General features: G+C 45.3%; 1 protein-coding gene across 2 annotated transcripts; it reads right to left on the reverse strand.

The window, feature by feature from the left end:
• Positions 1-295: 295 nt before the first annotated feature.
• Gosr2 (golgi SNAP receptor complex member 2) lies at positions 296-20082 on the reverse strand. 2 transcript variants are annotated; one of them, XM_028780527.1, is made up of 6 exons: positions 19972-20082; positions 11978-12042; positions 10242-10350; positions 9320-9452; positions 6654-6794; positions 296-2851 (listed from the first exon to the last, which is right to left on the reverse strand). In XM_028780527.1, the coding sequence occupies exons 1-6, from the start codon at positions 19998-20000 to the stop codon at positions 2690-2692; spliced, it is 639 nt and encodes a 212-aa protein (XP_028636360.1). In that variant the 5' UTR covers positions 20001-20082; the 3' UTR covers positions 296-2689. The 2 variants fall into 2 exon arrangements, with proteins under 2 accessions (XP_028636360.1, XP_028636361.1); XM_028780528.1 differs by lacking the exon at positions 6654-6794.
• Positions 20083-20696: the final 614 nt, after the last annotated feature.

Here is a 20696-nt window from a genome sequence, read left to right on the forward strand (position 1 = left end):
GGTCTTGCTCCTTGCACATATATGCAGAACGGGTTCCAGATTCTTCCCAGTGCTAATGTCTTTAAGAAAACAGCTATCTAGGAGGTAGCGCCTTCAACAAACACATGGCAGATTACCTGGGAACCTTAAGAACTGTTCTGAATCGTGTCTGGGATGTCCCAAAGCCTATACTTTCACATTCTCCAGCTGCTTCTGAGACAGCTAGCTACCCAGCCTATGGCTCGGAAACAGCGCATATGAATGCTTCTAACCTAGGAACAAAGGGGTAGTCATGACAAAGGATGCCAAGTGCTCCTTTAACATTTTCTACATAAACCTCAACTTTATTCAGCTGACATGTTCTGAAAACAAGGGGTGAAAATATAATCAAAGCTATTAAATTCAACAGGGCAAGCTGGCTTTTGAGAAAGAGCCTGAAATGAAACCTGTAAAACCTACTATTTACTTGGTCCTAGGATTTAGCATTCCTTCACGTGGCCATACATGGAGTATATATCTATTTACTTAGTTTTAGATTCCTTCTGGCACCTGTCAAACCCTGTCACTTAAACTACTGCACAAAGGTGTACACATCTGGTAGGCTGCAGCTTCTGACAAGCTCCGATAAGAACGCAGGCCTCCTCCACTAGAGGGCATCCCATTCAGGCCAGGGGCCCTTCCCTCTGCTGGAAAGGACAGTTCACCCAATCAGGTCAGAGTGATCTCACAAGGCACTGAATTCGAGGGAGGGCAGCCTGGGCAGCGAGTTCAATGCCCCTTGGAGTCCAGATCCTCTGCTTCCGTTCCCTGCCCCAGGCAGTGATGCTGACCACCTTACCACAACTGCATTCCAAGGGAGACCTCACTGTGAAGGTGGGATATCAAGTCACTAAAGCCAAGGATTGCTACAAAGGCGGACACTATAATGTGCTACAGAACACTGCCCAGCGGTCAATGCAGGGCAGGGGCTGGGGCCTTTGCTGCCCACAGTTTGAGTCCAAATGGCTCAGTTACAGCTTGTACATCTTCCAAAGCATGCTGTCCAGTGGGAACTTCAGGTGCCGGGGGGCACAGGAATCAGGTCTGTGGAGTATACACTCTATGGCCAGCCAAGAGCCCACGCCCACCTGCCTCCCCAAAGTGAGATGTAGGTCTGGAGATGTGCAGACCACTGTTCCCACTCTGCAGACTATCAGCTCTTCCTAGAGGGGTCACAGTCCTCCTTTCTGGCCAGCTATGGCACATTTAGCCTAAAGGGAAGGAGCAACAGACATTGCATCTGACCAGAACTGAAGCTAGTACCCAGGAAACTCAGGTTTAAAGTGTATACAGTTGACAAACCTCCCCAGAAGGATGCCACAGATGTACCCCAGAGACCAACTGCTACTCAATAGGAGGGGTGAGATGCAACACTGTGAAGAGGGAGACAGCAGGACACTTAAGCAAGCACAGGAAGTAGGTACGGCAATCAAAGGAAGGATTACTACTGACCAGTTTCCAGTTCTTAGGAATTCTGGCATCTGTTTTCCTACTAGGAGGCTACTAAACTCAGAACTGCTTGGGTGGGCAGGGCTTGTGACTGATGAACAAATAAACTCACTAGATCGCTCTAGTACTTGCAGAGATTAATCAAAATAAATGTGCTCAACATACATTAACTTTCAAACAAGTTCTGCAATACACCAGGTACTGACACAGCCTTGATCACAGCTGGGAAAAGTAAAAATGACCTGGTCCCTGAAACAGTCACAAAAACACACTTACCAGGGGCATCCCCAGGGAGGCCTATGAGGGCTTGGAAAAATGGAGGCTTAGCTGATTGATATATTGCTAATATATTTCAAGGGAGAGACAGTCAAAGAATTTGAGTTGGCAGAACTAGATGAATCTGTAACTGACAAGTCACCCTTTGCTCGTGGCTACTTTCAAAGTGGCAAAGGCCCACCCATCAAAGCTTGGGTGGAGGTGCCAAGCTACTGTCTGAGCCGAACTGTAAGAGCCACTGCTGCATTAACTGGAAAACACTGGTGACTCAGGGCTTCAGTGTCCAGACTGAACACTCCCTGGGAACACTGCTAGCCGCACTTCAGGAAGGACAAACACCCAGCAACTGTGGCATGGAAACGCTTACATTATCAGCAGCAGCACTGCTTCCCTGGAGGAGCTGCTTCCAGGAAAGGGTGCCGGTGTTAGCAATTAGTCACCTATGTCATGTTTTCTTAGGGGCTGGGGCTGGGCAGTGGCTAGAAGCAAGGATGTGAGAACTGATCTATCCCTGACAGCACAGGGAAAGACCTCTCTCCTCATCTTCTCAATTGTGCTCCAGCCCACCCATCAGGAGCCACAAAAGCTGGTGATGACCAGGAGTGAACAGTGTGGACAGTCCTGTGTGCAAGCCTCACAATGCACACTTTCCAGGGAGAGCATTAGCTGTGTGGACAAACCACAAAACCCAGCCATCCCTCCCCCTAGTGAAAGCCAGAGAACAGGATCTTGAGCCACTTCCTAAACACCACACACCTTGGTGACCCTAGGTCCTACTCCCCAGATGTCACAGGAAACAAAGCAGGTTTGATACTAAGCCACAATTAGTCCTGGGGGAGAGGTGTCTTCACAGTTAAGGCATACATCTCAAAAGGGCCTCCCAGCCCACTTCTTGCTTGCACATGCGCACACAATGGGAAGGCTGTCCAGTGCTGGGTACAGCGGCTCATGTCAGGTACTGTACCACAAAGAACATAACTGCACAAGTGAGCAGCATGCCACCAATCATGAAGTACTTGTCCTGGAAGGCCCGCTTCTCAATCAGCCTCATCACTGTGTTGGACAAGCCGAGCATGTTGGCAATGTCGAGGATCTTCTTCTGAGTGCCCTGGAGCGGTAAGAAGAGAAAGCAAACCAACAGAGGTCAGCCTCACTGCCAAGGGGGGTTAAAGGTCACCGCAAGCCAGGGTTTTACTAACAGACACTGTCTTCTTGGTCATGCCCAGAGACAACAAAAGCAGTAGTCACCAGAAATAGATTCATTCTGCCATGGCCAAGTTGGCCACGTATGGTCAAAGAGTAAGAAGCCTTTTATACAAATGGTGCAGGAACTGGCTACATAACATATACATGCATCATACATGTACATAAGTACAGTTCACGTATCAGTAAAAAAGTGAACCTTGATTCACAGTGCATACAAAACTTGGGGCTAGATGTCTCAGTGGGTAGGTACTCTTGCTGTACAGGCTTATAAGGACCTGAGTCCGCATCCCCAGAACCCATGTAAAACACCAGGCGTAGTTATGCCTGCAGCCTCACTGCTGTACGGTACTGAGACAGGAAGACTGCTGGGCTTGCTGGCCACCAGACTAGCCCCAGATTCAGTGATGGGCAGTGTCAGAGAGGGATGGAGGACACCTGTGCATGCACTCACACATTATGATATAGATACATGTCTTGGTAATAAAAAGGACCTAATTAGCATATGTAACCAAACAAGTCATAACATGAATGAACATTTAAAACAGAGGAAGAAGCCACACACAATGGTGTAAATACCATCATATGAAGTTCAGTATGTATATGTGTGTGTGTGTGTGTCTGCGCATGCGTGCGTGTGTATGTACATATGTATGTACATGTGTGCACTGCATGGATGCAGGAGCCTGCAGGTCAGAAGAGGCATTGGATACCCTGGAACTGGAGTTACAGATGGTTAGCCATGATGTGGGTAGTGGGGATCAAACCTGGATCCCCAGAACAGTAGCTCTAATCTGAGAGATCTGCCTTACACACCATTATTTTTAAGCTGAACTGGAAAGCAGCTGATCCTGGGACCAAGGATCACTATCGCTCTTGGGCACAAGACTGACAGGTGAGTGCTGGACAGTGGTAAGCAGCAGCGGCTAGTGTTAGTAGGTCTTCTCCAGAAAGGCTTACATACAGCTGAGGCCCTGCTGGCATACCTGCTCCAAGCAGGAATTGCCACAACAGAGACCTTCAACGTTGAGCAGTTCTGGGGATCACAGCTCCCAAGCAGCTCCATGTTAGCTTTGTAATAATGTCTCAGGCTGCTTTCATTTACACACAGTACATAATCAAACGTGGCAGAGTCTTTTTTGGTAGCACCCTTGCCTTATGAGCTGTGCTAGTGCCCAGTCATGATCCGGCTGGGAGCAGTGCTGCTGTCACAGGCCCAATTACCTGAAATGCTCCATGACTACCAGTTTCCTGAAAATCTTTGCAATGGGTGACACACAAACATTACCCAAACACACAAACAGCACCAACTGGGTTCATGCTCAACCATTCTCCTGTGAACACTTCAGAAATATCTTACGTATTCTTAAATGCTATGTGAAAAACTTTCTCAGCTCGCTAGTTCCAGCAATCCTTGATAATGACCTGTCACTTTGTAGAGGGACTCTTTAGGGCTTCTACTGAGTGAGTTAAAGTGGGTATTCACAAGGGAGTTTGAAGTGGAAAAGGAAGCAAAGACAGAAATATGGCAAAGGCTGGGGGTGGTACATACATTTAACCCTAGACATTGGGAGGTAGAAGCAGGCAGATCTCTCCTTGAGTTCCAAGGTTACCCAGGGATACATAGAGAGATCCTGCCTCAAAAAAAGAAAAAGAAAGAAAGAGAGGGAGGGAGGGAGGGAGAAAGAAAGGCAAAAGAACAGAAAAGGCTTCTTCTATAAACATATAAACACTACCATGCATCACAATCTAAATCAAAGGGCCTACTCTTTCTCATTGCTTCCTAATTTTTAAGTGTATATTCAGTTTCTTATGAAGTAACAAAACTAAGTACAAGGTCAAGACACATGGCACCCAGTGTGCTTAGACAGATGGTCTAACCGTCAGCCTCACGTTCATTTACTAAAAGGAACACCCATTAATAACCGACTGAGAGTAGATGCAGGTGAAGGAGACGCGAAGTAAGGTGGACAGGAATTCAGAGCCCACAGTCTACTCAGACAAGGATCAACAGACCAACCAGCCGCACCAAGAAGGATTCTGAACCAGGAATGGTGGTGCATACGTTTAATCTCAATGCCTAGGATGCCGAGGCAGGCAAATCCCTGTGAGTTTAAGACCAGTCTGCTCTATATAGCCAGTTCCAGACTAGCAAACACTACATAATGAGTCACTGTCTCAAAAACCAAAGAAAGGAATATTGGGCTGGGGATGTGGTCCACTGGTACAGTGACAGGTTAGCATGTATAAAGCCTTACATTTGGTTCTCTATATTGAAAATAAAAATAAAATGGATGTCTCAAGTCAAATCTGTCTGCTGCCAGAGGAAACTAGAAAAAGTTTCACGACAATGAGGAAAGGAGACCTGTGCAAAAGAGCCTGTCTTAGGATGATAGTACAGACTACTCTGTGGTCACACCTTCCCCTGTCTTAGGATGACAGTACAGACTACTCTGTGGTCATGCCTTCCAAACTACCTGAAAGTGACCGCTAATTTCAAAAAGTACCTATTTCCAACCTTAAAATCAAAGTAATTGTACCAGTTCTTTCATGTGCCTGTTCCTCTCAAATGGTTTAGGAAGAACATTTCCTGGCCCAGGCAGGGAGAGATCAAGAGGCATGCCAGGCAGAAGGAGGATGCAGAGAAGAGTGAATCAGAAATCACAGGGGTCAAGCTCCACCATGTGAACAAGCTTCCTGGCAAGACACCTCTGCCAACAGCACATGGATTCCTCGGTGACACTGGGCTTCATACTAGCTCTGCAGTTGTGCCATATGGATGCCTTTTATAAGTCTTGACTGTCCCTGAGAGCAGAAAAGGGCAGTTCTCTACAAACAAACAAACAAACAACAACCAAAAACCAAAAACAAAAAAACAACTGCAGGCAGCCAGCTGTAGACTCTGTGTAGACTTTCAGTGGCTATTCTGAAGGAGGAGCTCCCTCCTGAGCCTGAGCCATTGGAAATACTATGACTGTCGGCAGAGGTGAACATCAAAGGCCTGTATGTGCCGATCCCTGGTAAAGATGGTAGGAGCTGCTCAGAAACACACTGGAGTTCTACAGAGCAGACGACTCTATGTGCTCCAATAAAAACTAAGATAATGGTAACACTTCCAAGTGACTGTTTCTCACAGCCCAGTGGCTGGCAGTGCTTTATTCTAGAGGATCACACCCTGATAACAAAGACAGCCCACACCCCCAGAGCCATCAGGGCTGATATAAGAAAAGACTGAGGCTGAAACCCCATGACTGACAGCAATCTATGTAATGTTTCTGTAAACCACTCCTAGGGGTCAGGGTCATAGCAGTACAAACAAGGCAGACTTCTTAGAATATCTGTGGCTATGAGAAGAGAAGCTTGGGGACCTCCCTGTGTACTCCACAGCCAAAATCCCAAAGAAAAGCACCTTAGAAGACTGCCATGTCTTTGTTCTTAAAAGAGCAAACCTAAAGAAGCATTTCTCAGTCTGTCATCAGTCCCCTTCATGGCAACCTCAATTTCATGCAGTCAGTAGAAGGGCAAAGCCCTAGTTATTAAGAACGCCACTGTGTTCGTTACAAGCACTGGCAAACTTGCAAGTTCAAGGGCTTGGGCTTACTGTCACTTGGGAGCTGGGGACACAGGAACAATACAAACACCAAGCTAAACTATACAACAAAGACAAAATAAGAGGCCTTCTCTCTATTCTCCAGCAGGGGCCCCACCTTTAAGGTCAGTCTCTGGGCCCTCAGTCCCTCCAGAATACTGTGCCCGCCTCCAATGAGGTCATCCATGCCGTGGTGAATGTTCTGGAGGGAGGAGTTAAACTGCAGTGATTCGTCCATGGGAATGGTGGTGTCAGAGTCCTGTGAAGGAAACGCAGGCACTTGATTAGCTTGGCTTGCCAGTCAGCTCCTGGGGTCTGGCCAAATCTTACTACTCTGCCTTTTTGGCCAAGGTCAAGCCAGAAGAGCTAGAGGGATGAATGCAAGACTCAGAGAGGCCAACAGGGAAGAAAAGGGAAAGCAAAGGAGTGTGTAAAGGGGCGGGGTCTGCTCACACAGCAGCAGAAGAGGTATCAGACTCATGCTCTCCAAATGAGTTCTGCTGTCGTGCTGATTTGTTCATGTCACATTTCCCCACTGAGGAAAGCCTGGCCATTCCGTCCAGACTTCACTCATTTTTCCTAAAGGATTTTTCTGGCTCCTCCCATAGATAGCTTTGCAAATGTTCCTTTACAGGGGTCCGTGCTCGTGTGCTTGTACATGTTTACTGTGGTTCGTTAGCTATTTTATCTATAGCTGGCTTATCCCTCCGATGAGACTGAGACTACAGATCAAAGGGGCAGTGCTTTCTACTGAAGGCTAAAGGGTGTTCGGGATGGGAACACAGTTCTGGGCAGGAGGCAAGAGAAGGCTGCTAAAGAAAGAAAGGGCAGTGGAAAAGAAAGAGGTCTACAGGCTGAGCACCGGCTCTCTGAAATGCTTGGGAACTAAGAGCCTCAGATCTCAGGACTTTGCAGACTCAGGAATGGATTTACCTACTGAGCACTCCTTTGGATTCTGGACTTTCTGACTGAAGATGCCCTATCAGTACTGACCAAGCCCTTTTACTTCACAGGCGCATTTCTCTGAACTCACTCAGCTTGCTGGGAGCTACTCCTGCTCTCCTCATTCTGCAGATGAAGAAGATGAAGCCCACAGAGATGGAATAACTTGTCCACATAGGTAGGATCCCAGGGCAGGGCTGCGTGCACAGCCAACTCTCATTTTCAACTACACTGTGGACAGCAGCACTGCGAGCGAGCCTGGTGGCTCTCACCACACACAGACTGGGCTGGGGAGAGGACCAAGTCGTCACCAGCAGTGACTGTCCTGCCTTGCTGCTATCTGATCGGTACAGCCTCCTGCCAGGCAGTGCCCCTCCACCATGGAAGCCCCAGTTCCCACTGGCAGGGGATTAACCATTTGTTCTGCTGCTCAAGTTCAGAACCAGCCTTAGGTGGACATTTTGAATCTTCCTGCTAACACGGAAGCTCCTCAAAGGAAAGAGCCATGTTTAGTAACCTTCTCAAATGGTGATAACGCTAGTGTGTAAGAGAACTGATGACTCCCCTTCTCTGACAAGCACTTACTGAGTGACTCTACATAGAAACCTGCCTCGCCTTCCCATCTGAAAAGGGAAGGGTGCCAGTCTGCTCTCGTTAGAATGGGTGAGGTGACTCAAAGAGGTTTCCTTTGGTGAGTCAATGCTTAGGGGCAGCCTGGTGACACACCAAGCTGGCTATCAACAAAGTCATCCTGAGAGGTCATGTCTAGCCTAAAAATGCCTGAGTGTGACATATCATGTCATATTCCATCTTTCTCAGTAGTTTACAGCACTGCATTGGTGAGTTGCTGATCACCACAGTCTGTCTGCCCACCTGCTCAAGAAAAACAAACCTGTGAAGCCGCAACCTGAAGTACTGGGAGAAACGCACTGCAGCAGGGCATGAAGCAATGGTTTAACCATCTGCCAATGGGAATCTGGGCTTCCGTGGTGGAGGGGCACTGCCTGGCAGGAGGTTGTGCCAGTCAAACAGCAGGAAGGAGAGCACTCCAAGTCTGTGTGCGGTGAAAATCACCAGGCTGGCCCGCAGTGCTGCTCTCCACAGTGTGGCTTTACACAGGTGTTAAGCCAGGGATTCTACTGGCAGGTTTAGAAAGTGACAAAATATGAAGCTCAAACCCACCTCGTTTGGTAGAACACACTACATAAGTCCCTGAAAAAGGCCAGTAGGTTGCACTTGCAGAGAATGAGCCTACTGAGGCCAGAGGACAGGGCAGGGCTTCTAAGAGACCAAACATGCAAACCAACAGGCTATTCCAAAAGACGTAGGTCAGGCAATCCATCTAACACTAAACATCTGTTAACAAATTCCTCCACATTGCCATTCAAACCAGGGGCAGATCTGAGGCTGGACACACACACACACACACACACACACACACACACACACACATACACACACACAGCACAGCGGCAAGTGCCTGGAGGCAGTTCTCTGATGCTGTCGTCTCTCCAGATGGGTTAAATTCTAATCACCTGTCTCTATCTGATCACAAAAGCATCTGGACCATGTGAACTTCCACCTCTGCAGTGGACTAGTCAAACCAGGTAATTTTCGTCTCTGCCCACTGTTTCAGTTTAACTGCTTCCTCCTCAGGCTTTTGTGTTTGGAGAGAAATCCCCTACCCAGGCATGGTCTTAGTGGCAATGCACAAAGTCCCGGCATTTCCACTTGGTCTCCTCCAGAGTCAGCCTCAGGCACCCCGCTAAGAGGTGACGCCTGTTACCAACTGCACTCAGTCTGACCTGTCAGGCGCCTGCCAACCCCCAGTGTCTGGCTTACGTTAGTGGTGAAGGTGCGAGACAGAAGCTCGTCTCGCTGTCTCTCCTGCTGTTCCTTGGCTTGGCGCCGGTGCTGAAAGTTCCTGAGGGCAGTCTGCAAGTGCTGGACATCATACTTTAGCTGGTCGACACGGCTGGAGTTAATGGAGACGGAGATTAAATCCTAGGGCAGGCGGCTTTATACTCACTTCTCCCCACAGGGCCCACCCGCACCTAAACAAAGATGTTGAGTCAAGCAGCAGACTGTGGTTATGGTGGGTACAATCACACACAATTCCAGAAACTTTACTTAAATGTCTGCTGGACTCTGACTTTTCAGGGAACAGGTGACAGGAAGCAGGCTTGATGACCCCTTCTTGACCTTCCGAGGGTTATACTGTACTCCTGGAAGAAGCCCAAGGGCAGCTCTAAGGTAGCGCAGCCATGAAGTTTCATGAAACTTTTGGGAGTAGGGGTTGGAGTGGTGGTGAGGGTAGTTTTCCTTTGAATTTCACGGTGAAGTATCACAGCCCTTCATGATAAGCAGACTGATTGAAGCGATTGGGGCACAAGTGCATCTCAGCCCGACAGACGCCAGTGGGAACCAACCAGCAGGGCCAAACTCCCCGCAGGACTGAGCTCTCAGTGACCAGGGGTCTGCTCAGAAAATGCCTATTTTCAAAACTACCTCAAAGAGACAATGGATTATCACACACACACACACACACACACACACACCCGCATGATCACGGGTCCACATACTTTTTAATTTGGAGGGTCTATTGCTTACATACAACTGTGTATTTTTGGGAAACTTTATCTTCGCAAAGACTTCATTTCTTTAGTATGTACCCAGATTGTCAGACCACTCCATAGCTTCCAATGGGAGCAAGGTCTGCCTTACGGGTCTGCAGTATCCAAGCTATGTCAGGGTCAACACTCACAGTTTGGCATTCTGCCTTTTATTCGGGGGCTCCTTGCTTGACAAAATCTCCAGGCGCTCCAGATGGCTGAATATCTGGTCTATGCTTGCTTGGATTTCGTTTTCTACTACTACACGAGAGAGGGGGGGGGGGGGGAGAAAAGAATGACTGCTAGAAAAAAGATAATGAACTTAAATTAAGAGTGATAGATCATGCATGGCCATGGTGGCGCAGGCCTTTAATCCCAGCACTCGGGAGGCTGAGGCAGGTAGATCTCTATGAGTTCAAGGCCAGCCTGGTCTACAGAGCAAGTTCCAGGACAGCCAGGGCTACAGACTCAGAAAAACCCTGTCTCAACAAACAAAACAAAAACCCAACAACAACAAAGTAAAAGTGATAAACATATCTCTATAACACAAACTAAAGCATATGTATTCCAAAAGGAGCACAATGTGCACAAAGATGATCAAGTCAAGGTATACTGTGTCTCAAAGCACGTGTACCCTTATATCCAGACATCCTTACATCCAGACAGACACACAGAGGCATGCACAGCGGTTAGCTGCCCTGTTTTTAAAGTAGAAGGCATGTTTGTAGACATAAACGCCCCACCATTAGAAAATAAAATGAATATTTAAAGGCTGCCCATATAATTCTATTAAGCTACATTTTCTAAGATAGGTCTATTTGAGATTGGTCTCAGATATGGATTATAAACCCCTAGGAAAAAGGTTGCCAACTGAACTCCTTATAGTAATGAAGCTGAAAGGAAAAAAAAAAGGCATAAAGGAAAGAGAAGATTAGTATGGAAATACCCAGAGGCTTTCTGAAAGAATGGGTAGGCTGAGATGTGTTATTGCCCTCAAAATAGACCACATATCAATCGGAAAGACCCAGGAAAGAACCCACAGAGGTAGAAAATATGATAGTCATTTTCCTTATCCCTTTTGATAAAGCTGTCAAAATGACCTCTTTCCATTTCTAATCAGGCAACAGTGAGATTGCTGGGAAGGCAAACAAAGGCCAATGGGCAGAAACTAAAGTGCACAGAGTACGCACCCAGGCGGCTGCCTCCCCCACAAGAAATGACAGCCCCAGTACCACCCTCTTCTTAGGCCTTCACACCTGCAGCAAACACCGACAGTTTAGATTAGAGCACTGTAGGGTGCAGAGCTAAGGGAAGAGCCAGGCTGGGGAGCCATGGAAAAAAGAGGAAACAGAAAGAGGCCTGGCCAGAGCTGGGCAGGGAGGTGACAAGAGCTTCTGAGGGAGGTCTATAAGGCTAGCTCAGTAAGGGGCCTCTGCTTGGAACAAAACCAAAAATCTTTGAACCACAACCCACATGCTTCACAAAAGAAACTGTGGTGTGGGAACTAAACTAATTAATATTGCTAGTTGTCTGAATAATCCCACTAAGAAGCCAGAGTTCTCAGCTCAGAAGAGATGGCCAGTTCCAGGTCAACATGTCTGAATTTTCAGACTAGGTAATTAGATTAAGACAGATGGAGAGAGAACTTCCATTCCCATAGGGCCATGTCAGGTTGAGTGGAAGGGTAATGGGGGATAAAACTGGTGGGACTCCAAAGGGCACAATCGGGGAAATCTATTGGCCATAGGGTTTTTCTGTCCATTCTAACAACAACTCATTCCAAGCTGAGTCATTAAAGCCCCCGAAGGCAGAATGCAGTCAGGAAACCCAGCCCATTAGCCTCGTGTCATCAGAGAAAGGACTCTGCTCTCCCTGGTTAATTACTCACAGTGCACAGACTGCTTGTCTGCCCTCTCCAGGCGTCCCATGTGAGACTGGATCTCGTGGACCTGCCTATCAAAGGAAGAGAAAGGAAATGAGTGAGACAGGAATAATCACTAGCACTTCAGTCAGGAAAGACAACTTTTTCTAATGCCATCTTACAACTGATTTAAGTTGACAGTGCTACTCAACTGTAAAATTTGTACGTGGCACTTTAGGCCACCCATTTTGGCATCCTTTTGAATATCCTAATGCTAGTAATAATCCTGCTAGCATTTGGTGAGTGCTTACTGTATCTGAGACACTGCTAAGTCAATAACCCCAAGAGGAAAAGCACTATCACTGCTCTCATTTTATAAATAAAAACTGAAATCCAGAAAGGTCAAGTAAGTTGCTCAAGGCCACACAGCAGGCGATAAACCTCAACCAGTACCCAGCCCACTCTGTTCTGCGACCCGATGTGCTGAGCACTGGTCTGCCTGCGGAGAGTGAAAGGGCAAGGGAGACAGAATCCTTGCCCCTGAGAAACAATGTAATTAGGAACTGACAGGCCAGATAGACATGAAAAATCCTTGAGAAGATTTACAAGAAACCCAACACACACAAGCAGAAACAAACAGAAAATTGAGGGAGGAGTTGTGTACTTGCAGCCAACGAGATGGAAAGGCTGGGGCTAAGAAAGTGTAAACTAGAGTTTTGTGGGTGGAAGGAGTTGTGTTTGCTTGGTTTTCAAACAAGATCTCATTTACATAGCCCAGGCTTGCCCTGAACCTGTGAAGCTCCTGCCTTGGCCCACACAGTGCCAGGATTACAGTTATGCATGCTGTCATACAGGATCTGAATGCAGGTCTGAGCATCACTTTTAAGAAGGTAGAACGAGGTTTAGTGAAGAAAGGTTGGAAGACAATGATCTGCAGAAGGTACGCAAGGCATTTCGCATGGGGTGAAAGCAAAATGGACTGCTTGGAAGACAGTCAGGGAGAGAAAGAGCAGAGGGGACCAGGCAGTGGAAGGACCCCTTAGGAACATGGCCCTGAGAGATAGCTATCTCCTGTTTTGTAAACACCTTTCCCTGACAACAGGAGGAGGACTGCCATCTCATTTGGCATGTCCCAGGCATTAGGCCCAGAGCACTCTCTGGAGACTTTCCAGGCCAAAGTCACCTTCCAAACCCTTCCTAGTGGTTCCCCACCACTTGTCAGCCCTTGGAATGTTGTCTACGTTGGCCCCAATGGCCTCCTGTGCTTATACAAGGCTTTCTACATAGGGCCTGTGTGAAGGAGGCCTCATCTCCAGCCCTTAAAGGAAAGCTCAACAATCTTCTCTACTGTGAACATTATATACCATGACCTCAAATTTTGCCAGGGCCAGCCAGGTGCCTCAATATGGTATCAGTGCATCTCTAGCCTTTTCCATAGCTTTCCTGTAAGTGACCAGAGCGCCAATCCACATGTCTAAGACTTCCTGAATGCTCCAAGGCAAGACTTGTGATCCTGAGAAGCAACCAGAAATCACAACTAGAGACCTGTCAGCTGCTTCAGAAAGCGAAATGCAGGGTGCTTTGGAAAGGGTGGGGCAAGGCAAGGCTGGGGGCAGTGGAGGCACACAGGCTGATGCAAGGATACAGATAGAGGTTTCTGATATACGGAACACCAGGATGAGGACAAGAGCAGTGGACTGGTGGGTTGATGGGTAGGAAGATTAGAATTCTTATTAGCAGAAGTAGGAAATAGACAATGTGGTGAATTTGCAATGGTAGCTTAAATCAGATCATAAAGATGATTTCATTATCTACAAGAAAAGGAACAATAAAATAAAAAAATAAATAGAAGCAGCTAAAACAACAACAAAAACCATAACCAACACAATTCTGAACAAGTAAGTGTATGAAGCTGAGTCTCATACCCACTATTAAGGCTTACTACAATCTAGGCCTGATGATACAGGCCTATCATCCCAGCTACGAGGGAGGCTGAGTTAGGAGTGAAAAGCTGGGGCTGTAGCTCAGTGACAGAGCCATCACTTCACATGAGCCAGGACCTAGGTTTAAGCCTCAGCGCCAACTACAAAGCCGCATAGTTATAACAGTGTGACGGCAATGCAAGGACAACCTTACCCTGAACCCAGGAGCAAAGACCAGGGCCCAGGAGCAGCCACATACTTGGGGACTTGGAGACATAAGTCAAATGGAAAAGAATTAAATACATTCTGACAGTTTAATTTACCATTTGAACAGAGAAGACACTTCATGGAATCCACCCAACAAAAAATATTCAAGAAGGTTCAAAACTAAACATAAAAAATAAAACCTATGAGTTTTCTGAAAAATGAAACAGGCTCTTTGTGTGCAAGCTATCTTTCCTGGATAAGTGTAGCTATCACCCCTATCAAAGAAGTCTCCCTTTACAGCAAATGGAAAGCACCACAAAAAACCATGGATACATCTACTTCTAGCCCCTGCATCTATGGCTCAGGGAACATCGAGGAACAGGTAGCAAACAGAAAGATTAGAGGAGCCGAACACCAGGAAGTTGGCTGGGAAACAATCTCTCCTAAAAATGGTTGTATAAACAAGACCGGAACAATGGCTCTATCAATGGACCTGTTAACGTGGAAGCGAGAAATCTGTGCAGGGTCCCACCTCTAGACAAAGAACTCCAAGCAACTAATGACTGGTAGAAGAGAGAGAGTTAGATTCTCCCAGGGATGAATCTTACTGATTGCTCAGTGCAGAGTGGTCAGCCTTGAAACCACATAAACACACACAACAAAAACAGACTCGGCAGGTTGTATTTACAGATATTTGTACATACACATACATATGTTGGTATTTAGCAATAATAACCCAAAAAAAAGAGCATCACTTTGAAAGTGGGTCAGCATGAGAGAGGTTCAAGGGGAAGTAGCTAGGCAGAGCTGGAGGGAGGTAAGCAAAGGGGAAAAATGATGTAATTCTATTTCAATTAAAAATCATATAAAAATAATAAGACAACTTTAAAGAGTATGCATAAATAATGTTGAGTTAAAGAACCTCACCTGTGGTCAAACCCCAAAGAAAAGGACAAGTGAATGTGACTACAATATACAAAACAACAAACAAACAAATACATCTATAGCAGATATTCGGATTGATGTCCAGAATATATATGTAAAGACACCTGCAAACCAAGAGGAAAAGTTTAACATAGCAAATTTAGAAATAGCCAAAGGATAAATGACATTAAAGGAAACGCAGAGTAAATAAATACATAAAAACTGATCAACATTAATGGTAACTCAGAAAACCACATGTTAAAATCAATGAGATCACATTCTCCCTTCAGGAACCTGGGATATAGACACAAGTAGGGAAACCACACATGACAGTCTCAGACCTGCCTGGCAGGATTATACATTGGTGAAATACTTCAAGAGCTTTCTGACAATTCTGGTAACATCACTACACACACTATGACCCAGCATCACACTTTTAGCAGTAAGTCTTACAGAGATTCTGGTTACTATCAAAGACTTGCAATAGACATTCACCAAAGCATTTCTGTACAGGTCTATAACCCAAGCTACATATCTATGATTAAAGACTTGTAAGTGTGTAGCAGACCAATTATGTGGTGGAAATTGATCAGACTTAAAGATATGGTCTTTGTTTATTCCACAAAGTCTGACATTTTATTGCCCCTTTCATGTGTTGAATGTTGCCCTTATGTTAAAAATGTTACATGACAAAAGATACATGCAAAAAATACATACATACATACATACATACATACATACATATATTCAGACAAGGTCTCTCTATTATGTAGCTCTGACTGTCTTAGAACTCTCTCTATAGACCAGGCTGACTTCAGACTCAGAGCGACCCACCTGCCTCTGCCTCCCGAGTGCTGGATTAAAGGCAGATATCACCATGCTCTTGCAACACAATTTTTTCTGAAATATCTAAAAAAAAATTCTTCAAAGTTCCTTGTATTTAAGTGTTTCAAATAAAGGACCATGGATCTATTCAGTGAGAGATATATACAAATAATACTATGTTAATAATTACTGAAGTGTTCATCAAGAAAGAATTCAGTAATTCACTACATTAAATAAAAGCTAGTAGGGTCAGCAGGATAGCTCAGTGGGTGACAGGGCATACTGCCAAGCCTGACAACCTGAGTTTGAACACCAGAACTTATAGTGGAAGAAACTAATCAATTCCTACAAGTTGTCCTCTGATCTTCACAACAGATCTGATCTGGCTCACCTACACACACACACACACACACACATACACACACACTACATTAAAATGTTAATAAAAGCTTGATCTAGTCATGTAACTATGGACATTAAGTTTTTAAGAAAAGATATTAAACAGAAAAAGAGAAACCTAGTACATTAAGTATCTGATTTGGGTAAATTAAAAACCACACAAAACAAGTAGCATATATTGAAAATCACTGACAAGGAGGATGACTAGCTCTAGGGATGAAAACAGACGTAGGTGCTTTTGATTCAGCTTGTTTATAAATCAAAAATCTGAAGCATATATATTAATATGAATCCTAATATTGGGTGAAATTACTCATTATATGTTTGCAATATTTCATAAATAAAATAACTAATAATAGGTTTTTTCCAGATGGTAATATAATGGTTAAGTAATGAAACTCATTACTTAAGTTATTCATTCATCCACACATTCAACAAACAAATAGACTACATAATCACAATAGTCCATGGGAAAGCGGGAAGTGAACCTCAGGTCATCTACAGTGGGAAAGGACACAATGAGGATTATAACTGTAAAGCTTGGCTGGTTTTTAAAAGTGTTGGTTTCTTCCATGGTATCTATGATAAATGGAGCCTGAAGACAGTACAGGCTGATATTTGTGACAGGTTAAACAAGACACCACAGGATGCTCTTCAAATATCTGAAATAGATATAAGAACATAGAAAAGGATTTGCCTCCTACTTTTGCTTAAGGGAGTCCCCAAAGCAAAAGGCACAAGTTCCAAGACTCCACATTTCAGCTTTACAAGGAAACAAATTACAAATCATACAATTAAGAGCTGTCTTTGAAGAAGAAGAAAAAGAAGGAGGAGGAAGAAGAGGGGGATGAGGGGGAGAGGGGGAGGAGGGAGAGGTAAAGGAGGGCTCCCTACATGCACAACACCAGGTCCAAGGACTGTCTGGACCTTACAAAGGTTTTAATGAGCAAAGAGAGTTGCAACGGATACTCCTGTCAGTCCTTTTCAAGTCTGAAACTCTCAAGGACAAGAGAGACAACAGTAATACCCTAAGGTAAAAAGAATAACCTTAAGAAATTACTAAAAAACACTGCTGGCTTTCTCCATTTGATTTCTATTTGTAAGTCTTATTTGGCTGTAAATGAATTAGAAAATACATAATCAATAAAGGAAGTCCAGTCTCTACATTCCATTCTAGGAAATAACAGCAAACAACAGGGCAATCGTGAAAGGCATGGAGGAAGCTGTAATCTAACACTTGGAGAATCTGCTTCCATTCAACTAGGATCCAGACACCATCTACACAGCCAAGTGATAGGTGATCCCCAAATACAACTCGGTGGTGCAGACAATGAGAGAAAAAGAAGTCTCAGACTTGTCTAGCATGGGGTCCATCATGAGTTTGGTTGATAATACAGCTAAGCAGAGAGCTAGTACATGTTAAGCAAGAGACACTGCTGTTGTTTTTAAAGCTTTCCATATGTTGTAGCAAGAATATTACATGAAACTGCTCTTTAAAGAAGTCAGTGAGTCTGTTGGGCCCAGTGGGGCCCTGTCTATAATCCCTGCAGGGGGATCTTGAATTTGAGAACAGCCTGGACAACACCCAAGTGAAAAAAAAAGTCATAAACCTACCCACCCACCTCCACCACAGTCAGTCTGCAGCTCATGACCTCTGTCCACTATCAACAAGAAACAGGGTTTGAGAGTTAAAGGATCTCAGGTGCAAATGGAGATCAACACAAAAAGCTGACAGACACTTAGCAAGTCATTTCACTCCTTGGTGCCTCCTTGTCTCAACTCTCCAACTGAGCTGCTATGGTAACAATTATTTGAGAGATTACAGAACCCAGTGTGTGCGATATGAAGATGCTATGTAACCTAGACAGCAACAAGTTAAACCGCTGTTGCTTTTAAAGTAACGAGAGTGGTGGTATATATCTTTAATTCCAACAACTCAAGAGACGGAGGCAGGTGGATCTCGATGAGTTCCAGGTCAGCTGGGGCTACATAGTGAGACTATATCTCAAACAAACAAATGGATGGATGGGTGATGAAGGAAGGAAGGAAGGAAGGAAGGAAGGAAGGAAGGAAGGAAGGAAGGAAGGGGAAGGGAAGGGAGAAAGGAAGGAGGGAAGGAGTGGCTACAGTGGTGCTCGCCTGTCATAGTAAAACATGGGACAGAGAAGCAGGTGGACTGTAAGTTCAAGGCCAGTCTAAGCCACGCTAACCTTAGCTATGTAATAAAATCCTGTCTTGGATATACACATACATGCTCATAAGCACACATGTGTGTACACACACACACACACACACACACTTGCATTTTTACGTCTTCCACTCTACCTCTGTAGCTAGTCTTTACCTCATAAGGCAAGCTGACAAACTGATCTTGAGATCATAGCTCTTAAAACTAACTACTGATTAAAACCACCAGAAAAGCTTGCTCACTATAGAGCTGTTTGTATCTGAGGCCTACTTAACCCAAACTATCTAGAGATGAGATCCAGGATGGCAGGCTAGACAACACAAGGGACAAATGTATCTTTACGAACACGAGTATCCCCAAAATGGAAGCCTATTAGCTTCTCTTTAAAGCTCATCCTAGTAGGCTATTGCTAGTGTAAGATGTGTTTTTCGTTTTTTCATTCATTCAGTGCTCAGGATTTTTTCAGTTATATGACTTTAAATAACTGATTTAATGTCAATGTTCCTTCACAGTGAGAGATAGTCACAGATTGGGTTCAAAGTCCTAGTGAGATGAGCATGTCCTGACTCTGTTTCGTCAATTCAGCAACTAACAGATTAACTCAGTGCACTACTAGGTCCAGGTGCCTTGCTATGTAAAGGTTCTGTTCTTAGCAAATGAAGGCAGTTTTCTGCTTCATTCCTTTTCCATATGGCTCATGGGGTAGTTCTTTAAAATCTCTTCCTACACTTTTTATATAATATGCAAATTGTCATTACAATGTAGTTTATTTTCCCCCACTCAAACCAAACACTTTGATGACAAAGTAAAAAGAGAATAACCACCATCTTATTTCCATTCTTTTTGTTATGAGCCATTGGGAAGGTTGGACGATTATTTTTCAGGCCCAAGGAATAAGATTTTTTTCAGTGCTGTCATAAGATCAATAGAAAGTTCTTAAGCTAGCATAGGTATGGCCCCTCATACCAGCTACACGACACAGCAAGTACCCAACACAGGACAATATGAAAAAAAAAGGAACCATCAAGGAAACTTAATTTAGTTACGAGAAGCTAAGACTCAATTTCAATTCCCTTAAAGCTAACTTGTAATCAGATATGACTAATAATAATAGTCACTATTTACCTGAACGTCTTTGTATCACAAAAATATGTTCTTTAATATCCAATCAAGTACACACTTTAATCGTACGACCCCTGACACTCCCACTAAGCAGTGAATTCATGGACACAAGCCTCATCAACAGTTTCTCTGTTCTCTAAGTTCTACCAACCCGGAGGACTGAGCTGGCAGGTGCTGGACAAAGTACTATAACCTAGGAGTGCTACTTTTCCTTCCCAATAGGCAGTCACGGCTTACGGCAGGAGCTACCCGGCTCAAGCCTTCGCGCCTAGGCTGAATCCCTCGCGGATAAGAGAGCATCCCGCTAGGGCCTAAGAGGTGTGGAGCAGCCTAAACGGAAACGCTCGGCCTCCACAATGGCAACCCCCAGGGCCCCGATCCCCAGGGGCCGCAACCCGGGCCGAGCCCAGCCCTCTCCCCGACGCAGCCCTCACTTGTTCGTTTGTTGGTATAGTGGCTCCATGACGCCGGCCTAGCCGGCCTGCGGCTTTCTCGGAACACGTCCTCACAACCCACTTCCTGCTTCCGGTCTTAGGACCCGCCCTTCTGAGTAGGGCGCCCGCGAGTGTGCCTGTCCCGTGGTGGTTATGAGGTCGGAGAAGGGGTTGCGAGAAAGGAAAGCAGGATGCGAGGGATGGGTGTGGCTCTAGGCTGGGCCTCGCGGAGAGCGGCTGGGGAGGTTTTTGCCAAAGTCCAGCCTCAAGATTGAATCAGGTATCGGAGAGGACGGTCGCGAGGTAATGACGTCAGATCCTCAGCGACTCTCTCCGTCGCTCTTCGCCTGGCGTTCCGGCTTGGCTTCTTGAAGTGTGTAATTACAGGTCTGGGGATCTCGCTCCTCACGACCGATGCTTTTCCTGTGTCGAACTTGCCCGCCCAGTAGCCTCCTCATCTCCTGTTCATTTCCAGTAAACCCACAGTGAGTGAGTGGTTAGCATGTGTCCTGTGTGACGTGGAACAACCAAAATTGTCAATGTTCTTCTGGGGTTTGGACTAGAAAAGGAAATATGATCTGTATACAAATAAACATTCCAAAAGGTAGGAAATCCAAATAAATATAAAGATAATGAACTGGGCTGGGGTTGTCGTCAATAGGAAATTTTGTAACGACATAAAGGGCGGGTGATATTTGGATAAGGACTTGGAAAGGTTCAAACAC

The sequence above is a fragment of the Grammomys surdaster genome, unplaced genomic scaffold, assembly GCF_004785775.1.
Source record: "Grammomys surdaster isolate TR1022 unplaced genomic scaffold, NIH_TR_1.0 371, whole genome shotgun sequence".
NCBI lineage: Eukaryota > Metazoa > Chordata > Mammalia > Rodentia > Muridae > Grammomys > Grammomys surdaster.

What these genes read in the sequence shown, in the direction of transcription:
- Gosr2 (XM_028780527.1), bottom strand. Translation starts at nt 20,000, where the DNA reads ATGGAGCCACTATACCAACAAACGAACAA. An exon ending in AAAAGGCAGAATGCCAAACT is followed by an intron (nt 9,453 to 10,241) that starts GTGAGTGTTGAC and finishes CATTAACTCCAG; the next exon opens with CCGTGTCGACCAGCTAAAGT. An exon ending in CTCGCACCTTCACCACTAAC is followed by an intron (nt 6,795 to 9,319) that starts GTAAGCCAGACA and finishes TTTCCTTCACAG; the next exon opens with GACTCTGACACCACCATTCC.